This window comes from Macaca nemestrina, chromosome 14 (genome assembly GCF_043159975.1).
Source record: "Macaca nemestrina isolate mMacNem1 chromosome 14, mMacNem.hap1, whole genome shotgun sequence".
NCBI classification, from domain to species: Eukaryota; Metazoa; Chordata; class Mammalia; order Primates; family Cercopithecidae; genus Macaca; species Macaca nemestrina.
Genome location: NC_092138.1, coordinates 50520440 through 50533758, shown reverse-complemented (window position 1 = coordinate 50533758; position 13319 = coordinate 50520440). Strand labels below are relative to the sequence as shown.

Here is a 13319-nt window from a genome sequence, read left to right as displayed (position 1 = left end):
ATTTACATCCTGGCTCTGCCACAAATCACGTGATCTCACGCAAGAGAATCAACCTCTCTTGGCCAAAGTTTCTTCACCAATAATAAAATAAGGCGATCAGACTAAATACCTTCCAGAGCGAATACTGTATAACCCAAGCCACCCATTAACACCCTAACCTTAGTACTGCTCAGGACTACAGATGCAAACAAACCCTGCAAAGGCAAAAAGTATTAAAGATGGCAGCTCTCAGCTACTAATAATTCTATCCCAAGCTTAAATGGCTCTAAGTCCAATGTCTAATAAAACCTAAGTCCTCAAAAAAAAGGACTTCTATTTTTAGCTCAGAGATAAATCACCCTATTTTTTTATTTCAGAAGGAAGTAAAGTGCTATGTCCGCAGAAATTTTTAAATCAGAATTTTCTAACTCCTGAGATAGCCAATAGATTCTGCTTTCTCCTTAAAAGAGAATGACATTATTTCTAAAGATCAAGATCAATACAAACCAGGCAACCAGGTCACCCTTCATTGGTCTCTAGTGCCTATAATGTCTCTCTTACTGTGTGCATTTTTTTTGGGGGGGGGTGGTTGTTGTTGTTGTTGTTGTTGTTGTTGTTGTTGTTCTACAATAGATGATCCAATTTGTTGTACATTCTTTGGCACTTCCCCATTTCGTGATTTACAAGTATTTTAATTGCTATTTTAAGTAAAGCATTTAATACCTAGCAAATAGAAGAACTACAGAAGTGGGTACAATTATGATTATCATCAGGATAGGTTTGTCTCTTAAATTACAGCATAAGCAGTATGAAAGCTGGGTATGTGTCTTTTTAATCTTTTTGTTTCCCTTTCAGCGCCAAATGCCTATCTACAATAAATGTAATTATCACACACATACTTTCCCCAAATCACCTTCTTAAACTCTTAAACTGGTTGATTCATGTTGTTGCAAATGACAAAATAAACTGGATCATGGGAAGCCAATTTATCACAGTCCCTCTAGCACATTGTCCCAAAGTCAACGCTGTTCAGAGAAAAAAAGCACAGAGGACGCACACAGAGTTGGTACCTAATACTTCAATATTCCCACTCTTTATTAATATCATCAACAGCACAGAGCAGTACAGTACATGTATCCTAACAGAACGGAGTGAGGAAGGAATGAATGATAAATGCATAGTTCCCCCAGACTAGCAGAGGCAATGATAAAATATGTAACTGGATTCACCTTTCCAAGTATAAATACATCTATCCTAATAGAAATGAGGGGGTTAAAAAAAATACTCTGTGGTAGGCAAATCAAAAAGCAAAAGTTATTTGTAACCTTTAGGTCACCTCAACCTTCTTGTTACATCTCTGAATATAGGAAAGCTATGATTTGATTTACATCATAAATTCAGCGACAGACACAGATTGCCTTTTCTGTGTGAGGAAACAATGCCTGCAGTCACCATGCATTTTCATGTATGCAGCTGTGACCCTGGCGCTTTCAGAAGCATTGCATAGCACTTACTACATCAAATATGCATTTTAAAAGCATTTCTCTACCTGCTCTGAATTTTGATTTGAAACTGCTGGTTAGAAGCTAAAAAGAGATTTTTTTTAATCTGCAGATTTTAAGTTAAAAGATGCATAATATAAAATTATGAAGACTCCACCATGAATATTACTATAAAAAAGAAATAATAATTCAAAAGGAAAAACTAAACAATAATTGTGAATTTCTGTAGATCCTATAACATAATTTTAAGACAAATGCATCTTTATCCTTCCTACATAAGCTCCTAGAAAAAGACTTGGAGCAAAGCAATTGTAATTTTGTCATTTTTGAGTGACAACATCTTTTCTTTGAGTCTATAAGGCAGAGACAGTATAAGATTCCTTTCTTTGAAAATATACTTCCTATTACAATGATTCTCCCCCAACAATGAACCTTTCCCAGAATCCCTTTTAGAGGGTCAGGGTTTTAATGCAATGGTGCCTGACAACGTCAAAAGTCTGGAACTATTTTAAGTACAAGGTAATTGGTTAGGGGGAAACATAAATGTACTTAGGGATCCACAACCTTCCTTTCATTAAGTTGTGTGCTATGATCACTTGGTGGGGGGGACACTTAGAGACAAACAAATAGGCTAATAAGCAAAAATTACAACATTTTTGTGGCCTTAAAGACATTTATCAGCAAACTATAATACCAATCTTTCAATTAAACATCTACAATTAGAAGACATATAAAGTGTTTTCTGGTGGCTACTGCTAACTGGAAGACTGTATGATGGGTGCAGCTTATTCTAAAAGTAAATCCTAGGTGTAAACCCCAGGTGATTCGACCCATAAATTGTGAACAAAGACTTTCCTGAATAGAAAAGAGGAAGGAAAAGAGGAAATGAAAACAGGAGCAAAACATGTAGCTAGAGAGAAAGAATGGAACTGCAAAGAGACAGATGGCCCTTGCAAAGTACTACTGGCTACGTTTTCTCAATTACTTTCCTATCTTCTTCTTTATCCTTAACTCTGCTGGGCTTTTTCAGGAGCGGATCTGACTACATCCTTTCCCATCTTCTTTCTCTGATTTTTCTATAATGATTCCTACAAGCCCACTGAAACCATATGTAAAATTTTTAGTATATATGCATGTGTACATTTTCTATAACAGGAGAAAGTCCGAAACTTTTATGTAATTCTTAAAGAAGGTCCTGACTACCCTCCCAAAAAAGGCTACATACCAGTAAATTAAACCTAAATATATCTAAGGTAGTTGCTACAATTCAGTCTCATTAGAACTTCTGCTTTCAAAAACACTACAAAGACCATTTCCAAAAAAAAAAAAAAGTTATACGATATGTTCTGTCCAGAAATGGTGGCTCCCTGAGTGTAAGTTTTTGTAACTTTAGTAAAATAAAAATAAAATTAATTATTGCATTAATGTATTCCACTGGTTTCAATCCCTTATGGCAGCTTGATTGTAGAGGTGTCATACTTACATTATGCTAACTAAAACCAAACATTTATACCTCAGGAGATCCCTTCAGATAATATATTCAAGTATTGAAATAATCAACCCCCCAAAAGCAAAATGCTCACTTTAAAAACAAAGCCATATGATAATAGCTGACAGTCGATTTTTTTAAGAGTTAGAGGATGAGCAACATCATTGAGAAATAGTAAATATAATAATGAAATGTATCTAGATATGAAAAACAACTAAACTACTCTAAGGACTACAGTTCATTTTCAGTAACTTACAAAAAGTAGTTTACCTTTAAAATATATATAAAAGGCAAAAAAACACTAAAAATGCAAATGGGTAAATAAAATTTTATATCTATGGAATAGATTAAAAGGAATGAAGTATGGATGCATGCTACAACATGAAGGAAACCTTGAAAACATTATGCTAAGTGAAAGACGCCACACTGTATTGTTCCATTTATAAGGTAAATCCAAAGACACAAATAGTAGTGTTTTCCAGGGGCTGGGAATAGAGTATTGGGGAACGACTGATAATGGGTATGAGGTTTCTTTTTGGGGTGATGAAAATATTCTGGAATTAGACAGTGATGATGGTTACATCACTTTGTGATCATAATAAAATCTACTGATTTGTACACTTTAAGAGTGAATTTTATAGTATGTAAATTATATCTCAATAAAAAGGCATTAAAATATATCAAACTTAACTCAGCCACATATTATTTTTAATTAACCTTTTTTCGATTTTAGAAAGCACATGTATCAGCAGCGTAAGTATACTGCTAATGTAAAAAAAAAAATTAACTTGGATTTCCCTTAGAAAATAAGTCCGAATCAGAATCTGATTTATCTCCTTAATATCCTTGATTGATAGCTTAATAGTAATTTCCACCTCTAAACCATATAGCTAACTCTTTTGCCACTAATAAACATAAAGGGAGTGGTGCAGTTGGGAAAATCACCATTTTGTAGTCATCACAGTGAAAACTGGTTGGGAGTACTGAGCTTAATGAGGAGCAGAATATTTGCATGGTCTCAAAATGTATTCCCCACAGATAGCTTATTAGTTCAAAAAAATGATAACTATTCAGTACAGAAACCACACAACACCTCGACTGGGTAACCAAAATTAAAATCCCCAATGAGAGGCAAGATGGACACCAGTACCTCCACATGTGATTATCCTCAGAAGGACACAGCATCATTTATATGGAATTCAAAAATGCCAACATCATGAAAAACAAAGAAAGAAGAGAAACAGTTCCAGATGTTAAAAGGCTAAAAAGGTATGACAACGAAAGGCAACATATGATCCTAAACTAGATCTCATACATTAAAAAGTAAAAAGGCAAAAGGTAGGACATTATTAAGACAATGAACAAAACTGGAATATGGACTGTATGTTATAAAAAGTAATATCAATGTTCAATTTTATATTCTGGTTATATAAGAGAATATCATTGTTCTTAGAAAACACATTCTTGAATGTATGCAATTTACTCTCAAATGTTTTTTATTAATTATACAGAGATAATGATAATGCAAATGTGGCAAAGAGCAAAATCACTAATAAATCTGGGTACATGGTACATGGGAGTCTTTGGTACTATTCTTGTAACTTTTCTGGAACTTTAAAATTATTTCAAGATAGTAAGCTAAAAAGAAACGTTTTTAATGACTTCCCACTGCTCTTTAAGTACAACCCACTCTTTGCCATGGCCTTGCATATTCTAGCCCATGCCTACCTCTCCTGAGCCAATGTCCCAGCCTCACACTCCCTAGAGCACTAAACTCCAGCCACTCTGCCTCCTGTTAGTTCCTCTCATGGGCCAAGCTTCTGGGCACTTGCTTTTCCTACGTCTGAAACACTCTTCCTGCACTCTTCATGCAGCTGGCTCCGTGTCTTCCTTCAAAACAGACAATAGGAGAAAATGCAAAAACAATGCTTAAAAAGCAAGTTATTGAAATTAAAAATGGAGCTACATTTTGATATCCACAACCGCAAACTGGTCTTTGTGCAGTTAAATCAGCATTTATCTTGGGCTTGCTCTTGCTTTTCTTTATTTGATGGCCTTAAGGGATGACTGCATTTGCCCTCAGTGATAAGGAAAAAAATCAATATGAATTACAAAATATCTCAGTCTTTAGGATATACATCTTTAAGTCCTCAAACTTAACTCTCCCTCCAAATAAACTACATACTACTACACAAAGAGATGAACAAATACAAACATAGGGCACATAACTTTAATCTACTCAGGGTACAATCATCCATTACTGTTGGCCTAATTGCCCACTTCAGAGCACACCATCTGCCACAAACATTTAATATTCCCTTATTTCAGAAAGTACAGCTTGATGTTTACCAGACCAAACCCTCCCACAAATAAGATTCTTAACATTTGATATTTGTGCATGTCAGCCACTGTCTGGCACATCAAAAAAATACACGAATTCTGGAACAAGCAGTTACTGCTCATGAATTCACAGCTATTTCCTCACTTTAGCTGAGGGAAGAGAGATCTTTAAAAGATTGCCGTAATATGAATATGCAGAGAAAAAATTAAAAGCAAAAGCACATGATATAATTTCATGGGGAAAATGGCATCTTACAAAGCAAATAAGAAAATTAGCCTCTAATACTTTACAACCCATGAAAATTTAGTTATTCTTCCCTGCAACCAAAATACCAGCCAAATATTGATTCTCTGCCCCACTTCCTGCACAATCGATATTAGAAAATGTTTAGATAGGCCCAGCACCAAGGCTCACACCTGTAATCCCAGCACTTTGGGAGGCCAAGGCAGGTGGATCGCTTGAGCTCAGGAGTTCGAGACCAGCCTGGACAACATAGCAAAATCCTGTCTCTACAAAAAATTAGCAGGGCGTAGTGTAGCACCTGTAGTCCCAGCTACTGGGGAAGCTGAGGTGGGAGGATAGCTTGAGCCTGGGAGGCAGAGGTTGCAGTGAGCCAAGACTGCACCACTGCACTCCAGCCTGGGTGACAGAGTGAGACCCTGTCTCAAAAAAAAAAAAAAAAAAAAAAAAAAAAAAAGTTTAAATAACTTAAATATAAGTGTGTTACAGAAAAGACGGGTTCTAGCTAAACAAAAGAAAATTCAGACCAAATAAAAAAGGGAGAAAAAAAGAAAGTGTGAACTAAATGATACCACATAGTGGGTTAAAAAATATATCAATTAGTATAACTAGAAAGGGGCTTCTGAAATTCTTGAAAATAGTACCTGCATCAGAGGTCACAAACTTGTTGCCCATGGATTGCATCTTGTAAGCAGATGTGTTTTGTCTACCTACCCTACATTTTAAAAAATTTGAATTGGTTATCAGCATTCAGTCAAAAGATTTCACATAAAAATTTTATTTATATTGAAAAATCTGAACATGTGGCAACAATGAAGTCCCACTGTTTCATGGCAACAATTGGCCAGCAGTTCTCCACCCTTACCTGCACACTGGAAATCACATGGGAAGCTTTTAAAAAGATACCAACACCTCAGACCAACCCTTCAGTCATTCTGGGTAAAGGCCAATCATCTATATAATTCAAAGCTCCTAAGAGGGCTCTAATGTGCAGCCAGAGTTGAGACTCATGGGCCTAGAGTTTTATACTTGGCATATGCTCTTTAGCTATTCACAGTAGCCAAATGTACTGCACTATGCTTCCAGTTACAAAGGTAACTGAGAGTTGCAGCCCTATTTAAATATCTATGCCAAATCTTGTTTAAGCCACAAAGCTAAAGAAAATACTGCTTAGAAAGGAGGGTCCAGTTAAGCAATATGAACTGTATTAACTACACATGATTCTAATCCAGCGTTTCTCAAAGCCTGGTCAGTAAACCACCTCCATTCAAATCTCGTGTTAAAAATGCACAAGTCTGGGCCATGTTCCAGACATTAAAAACTCCAAAGACGAGCTCCTTATGCACAGTAAACAAGTGTCAGTTTCTAAGAGGATGTTCAAGATTCTCTTCCCCTCCTCCTCCCACAACCACCTACCCACCGTCTGACCATGAAGAACACTAACATGTGTTGGAGCCACAGAATTTTTTCATTGAACAAATCCATGATCTCTTACATTTTCTCTCTAGCATCCAAAGTTGGCTTGCTCTCTTTGGACTGCTTTTCCTTTACAGTCACTCTTTGCTTCTGCTCTTGGCCTCTCTATTGTCCATGATTGACACATGTAAGACAAATTTGGTGCCTTGGTACTTAGAAAGATATAGACTTCTTGCCACCCAAATAGAGAAAAGGAGGCATGGTTAAGCCACCCAAGATCCCGTCTAGTCTACCTCAAGGGAAACCTTGAAGCTCACATATGGTACCATCAAGCTCCCAGATACTGAAGCAATAGTTCTCATGTGTAATCCACAAATTACATATTTCCATATCATTGAGCAACTGGATAACATGCTGATTCCTGAGTCTCACACAAAACCTACTGAATGAGTAAGAATCTCTGGCAAGTAGGATTCAGAAGCTGTACTTTCAACACACTGCCCCAGTGGTTCTTATGCAAGACAAGTGTGAAAACCACTAAGCTCTAGGTACAATAAAAAGAACACCATCTCTAGAGCTCCGTCATAAAATTCAGAGGGGCTAAGGGAAGTCACTGCCTAATATTCTTGGTTCTCATATCTCTCCTTTTCTGTCCACTCCCATACTGGTACAACTTACTCGGTTCAGCACAGACCATTTAAGATGACCAAGTATTCTGTTGTACTGTAATTCAAATTAATCAGCTATTAGGAGAAAAAGAAGTAAGAAATACTTAAGCCCCAACTGAATACTGTCATAGCGCTTAATACCATAAAAACACAGATTAGCTGCATGCCCAGAAAGCTTACATTTATTTGTCATACTCCTTCTATTTTAAATTAATCCTACAGAATAACCAGAAAATACCTCTCAGTGGAGTTCTAAGTTTCTCATATCCCTTTTATGCTTTCATACACAGCTCATCAGTTGCCTCTTTAAGGCTGGATGATATTGCTAACCAACATGTGGCAAAGAAGGCTCTAAAACAGCATGACAATTTTATGCTTGACTCAGGTAATCATAGCTCTCTTGAGGGGAATATGCTCTTCAGGCTCACCTCTCCTCTGTTTCTGCCATCCACAATCCCCCTTGGAGGAACTTAAGGCTCTTATACACTCGATTACACTCTACTGATTTATAGTGCCAAACGGTCATTCACATAAGGGCTCTCCATAAATATTACCGGATTATGCCAATTCAGGTGACTGATTATGGACCTCTTAAGGTGCCACGTTATCTAAAGACAACCCTATGTATCCAATTCTTTTCAGCTTCTCAAACTAGTCTTCCTATCCACACCTTGCACCAATTGCCTTTTGAAACAAGACTGAAGTTAAAAGAACCAACTACAGGAAAAAATGAATTAACAGGTCAAACATTACAGATAATTAAAGGTCTAACAATTGCACATGGTGAAGATAATCAGAATTAAAATGAGTAACCCAAATTCTCTGCATCATAGAAAACTTCTTTTTACCATCATATAAACTGATGCTTCTTATACTTTAAGGTGCCTATAAATTACCTAGAAAATGTTTCTAAAATGCAGTTCTGACTCTGGCACTCTGAGATGGAGTCCAAGGTTCTGCATTCTTCACAGGTATGCTGATGCTGCGGTAGCTCTGCTACTCAATAGTGTGGTAGGGCAACAGCAGCATCACCTGGGAGCCTGTTAGACAAGAATCTTGAGCCCACACTAGACTAAGGAAAAAGATTCTGCACTTCATCAAGGTCCCCAAGTAATTAGGATGCACATTTTAGAGCAGCTGACACACCATTTTGTACTCACTGTGAATGACAATCACCTAGGACACTTTTAAAACCACTAGGCCTCATGGCAGAGATTCTGATTCATTTTGTCTAGGGTATTTGATTGTTCCCATGTTTGTCACTTTTTAAGCACACCCAGGTGGTTCTAATGAGCAGCCAGTGTTGGGAACCATTGAACTAAAAATACTTCCCTGAGCAGGGAGAAAATATGGAGTGACTGCTAATTGGTAAGGAATTTCTTTGGGGATGATGAAGATGTTCTAAAATTGCTTATGGTGATGGTGACATAACGCTGTGAATAGAGTAAAAGTCACTGAATCATACATTTTAAATGGGTCAGTCATATGTGAATTATATCTCCATAAAACTGTTACATAAAAATTTCAATTAAAAACTTCAACAGCTTCCCTATTTAAAAATAAGCCCCTCTTAACAACAACTAAATTGAATTATTTTCTATCCTGAACTCTAGCCCAAGAGTTTGAATTTCTTTCTAAAAAGGAGGAAGTGCAGATGTTTATCCAGAAATATTAACATCTGCTCATTTACTCTGCAGGCTCAATTCTAGTCAAGGCAATGGATAAAGAATAAACCCTTACATCACAAAGGACACCACTACTTAAAAAAAGAAAAGCATGTTTACCAATTTGGAAAGCTTTACTCTGCACACCTCAAGTTTTCATAGTATTTTCCAAAAAAAAAAATTTCCTTTTGCTTCCCTTAAAAATAAATCAGTTAATTCATTGTACCACATTCTTCCAACTTGTATGTTTGAAGATATTCACAAAATATGTTAAGAAAAAAATACAAAATGCAAATCTTGACCTTGCTTTAAAAATTGCCTTAAATAATAATATCCTTGTAAAAATAAGAGATCACAAGTATCACTAAAAATTATAGGAAAGATCATGGTATATGAGATATACCATGACACAGACCATCCCATATACAGTATATGAGATACTACTTACTTATTATCAAAAAGAAAGCACTATAAATACAGGTAAGTAATAGACACTCCTCTGTATTTTGGAGACAAACTCTCTCGCACTTCTGATACCTGTGGTGTCAAATACTGAAGACTAAAGGTGCTATAAGATCAATTCAGTGGTGGCTCACAACAAAAGCACCTCATTTCCTTTCCCTGTTTCATCACCGTAGCCCATGTAAGCCATCTTCCCCACATGAATCAACGCCCTTCTTTATGGTTCCATGCTGTCATTCTTTTGAAGCAAACACATTCTGAATGCCTCACTGAACAGAGTTCCTAGGGCAACATACACTGATTACATGCATCTTCTGAGTCCTCTGCTAACTCAGAGCCCCTCTCTTAAGAGATGGCTTCCTGGGTCCTTCAAGGCAATAGGTAAGGTCACCTTCACAAGGGAGTATGATTCTCTCCCTTGACCACAACCCCCCCAAGAAAATCCAGTGCATTGTAGTATTATTGCTGCTGCGTATATTTTATTTTTTTAAAACAATTCTACCTTATTACATTCTACAGATGACAAAGAAAAGACAAATCAACACTCCTAATTACTGACCTTGGCCTAAGTCACTCGGAAATAGCAGTCTCTCATTGCTTTTTATAGTAAGGCAGATTACCAACCTGCCTAACCTAAATCCCCTCTGCTTTAAGTATCTTTGTTAAAGGAAGTCTTCCATTTTCATAGTACTGTGAAGATGGTTACATACTCTAGAGCAAACAGAATAATCTAAGTTTTGGGTAAAAGATTTCAATTCCAAATTAGCAACGCTGAAACACACACTGGTGATACTCATCATGTTGTCAACTCTATCTCAATTCTCTGAGTCTTCGAAATGCTAACTTCCTGAGAGGTCAACACCCACAATCACTGTGTGCATATCCTGCTGAATTAAATAACTAATTCTTAATGGATTATCATGTCACAGTTAATAATTTCATTAAAAATTCACATTTGTTTAAGAAAAAAAATGAAAAGAGAAAAGGCTTACCTAATGGTATATATATTCTGAATATTCCTTTCCCCACCTTGTCCTTCCTTAAGAGCTTGCATTTGTAGTAACTTCATAATGGCTTTTATCAAGCCATGTGTATTTCTGTAAAGAAATATAGCATGTTAAATGTTATAGATAAAAAGTGAATATTCTAATAAGGTGCTTAATCCTATCATTTTAAAATAATTTTAATACTTGCCACCCAGATTAAACAGTAGCCACCCACAGGCACTCAACTCATTCTACAGTACAGCCCAAACCCATCCAACACATTTATAGGAGAAGAAATGGAGCCAAAGAATCAAATCACAAACTTATCAATCATCTGCCTACATACTCTTGGGGGAAAATCAATCAGGAAAAAACAAACATTAGCCCACATAATTTCAAGCAGTGACCACATTGGTTACCCGCACAGAATGACCAAATCTTTCATTTATAAATATTAGCAGACCATGAAAAATAACCAAATATATGAAATGGATCAGCCACTCTAAAAAGTGGGCCAGGGAACCAATCAGAGCAAATAACTCCCATTAAAACAGAGCTAATAGAAAGGGAATAGCAATTTAAATTTTTTCCTTATTTTTGTAAGAGATAAGAGGATAAACATATCAAAAAGAAAAATAGGCTGCCTTTCTTAAAGAGCTCCCTGGAAAATAGAAAAAAAAATCTTAGAAACAAAAAACTCACTATTTGTTAAATTTAAAAAGTAATTTTTTTTTTTTTTTTTTTAGATGGAGTTTCATTTTTGTTGCCCAGCCTGGAATGCAACGGCATGATCTCAGCTCACTGCAACCTCCATCTCCTGGGTTCAAGTGATTCTCCTGCCTCAACCTCCCAAGTAGCTGGGATTACAGGCATGTGCCACCACACCTGGCTAATTTTGTATTTTTGGTAGACAGAGGTTTCACCATGGTGGTCAGGCTGGTCTCAAACTCCTGACCTCAGGTGACCTGCCTTCCTCAGCCTCCCAAAGTGCTGGGATTACAGGTGTGAGCCACTGTGCCCAGCCAAAAAGTAATTATTGTTTAATTATGCTTGTTAACATTTATTGAGCATTACCATAACTTAAGCACTCTTCTAAGTTATTTTACTATGTCATTTACTATTCAGAACATAGTTGATTAGAAATCAATGTTAACTTTATTTTTGGGTTAGAACAGTACTTGGACTTAATTAGGTATCATTTGTGGCATTTATGTGAGATGTTACTCAGTGTATTTTTTTATGGCATTTAAAGTTTTCCAACTGACAAAAGGTTTGACCACTTAGTAGACCTGCACAATCCAATACAGTAACAGCCACATGTGGCTACTGAGCACTAGTAATATGGTTAGTCCAAATTCAGATGTTCTATAAGTACAAAATACATGCTAGATTTAAAAGACTTTGGGACACAAAAAAAGAATATTAAATACCATGTATAATTTTTTGTATTGATTACATGTTAAAATAATATTTTTGATATATTGGGTTACATAAAATATATTATTAAAATTAATATCTTCTATTTCTGGTTTTTTAATGTGGCTACTGGAAAATTCTAAATTACATATGTAGCTTGCCTTTGTGGCTAAAGTTGTATTTCTATTTCACAGCATTGCTATAGACACTCAAATGGTTTAGTGCCTAAATGGATTCTCTGGGGAGTACTGAGATTTCTTTTGCAGCTGAAGCATTCACAATCTACAATGGTATGTTTTCTCTTCCATATGGATCCTCTTAGGACCATGCAGTATAACTCATGGATGAATCTCTCATGACATATGTCACATGTCTATGGTTTCTCTCCTGTGTGGATCCTCTGGTGAACACAGAGGTACCAACACTTCATGAAGCCTTCTCCATTAAGATTCTATCTCCTATGTGTGTTCTCCAATGGATGTCAAATGGAGATTTGGCTTGCTCCCATGCTATACATTGGTACTGTGTCAATTCTATAGTACTTTGGCCCACAAAATGGCCAGTGAATCCCACTGTAACTCAGTGAAAATTAAAATGGAAATTTTTTTGTAAACTACAACGAAGTGTATTGCCTTAAGAAGGTCTGACTGCATGGCATCTCCTTGAGGACCTCCTTGGTAACCAAGGTATGGCCTTGTCTTCTTCCTTTGGAACTGCTCACATTCTTCTGAGAAACTTCTCTATTGACACTGAATTTCTAGACTCCTCTTACTCCAGAGCTTAGGAAAAAGATACCTCAACATCCAGACTTTTAAAATAAATTCCTTCTTTGCAATTCTTCACAACATTTACTTTTTCAGAATCAGAACCTTTTTATAACTGAGAACTCTGGACCATAAGGACGAGTATCTCCCAGTATATCCTCCAGTTCTTCACAACCTTTCACTACACCTTCCTTTACAAAGACCTGGAGATCCCTCAACATAACTGCTCTATCACCAATTTATCAAGAACCTGTACCTAGTTACAAATGTCTGGACTCAGTCACAGGGCAGAGTTCATACAGCCTCCTCAGAAGTTCTATGGGATCTGACTCCTCCAAATATGTGATTTTTGTAAGCTAACTTACCAGGTCTCAGAGATGCAGTCCTGCAGC

The 13319-nt window shown here is 36.5% G+C and overlaps 1 protein-coding gene across 5 annotated transcripts in view; it reads right to left on the bottom strand.

Annotated features, from left to right (window-relative positions):
- Positions 1 to 13319, bottom strand: part of LOC105465882 (focadhesin) — a 316678-nt gene that overhangs the window by 241807 nt on the left and 61552 nt on the right. For all 5 annotated transcript variants that reach the window (XM_071077854.1, XM_011714536.3, XM_071077856.1 and 2 more), the window contains exon 5: positions 10754 to 10858. In XM_071077854.1, coding sequence (XP_070933955.1) covers positions 10754 to 10858 — 105 coding nt within the window. The remainder of the gene's footprint in view (positions 1 to 10753; positions 10859 to 13319) is intronic.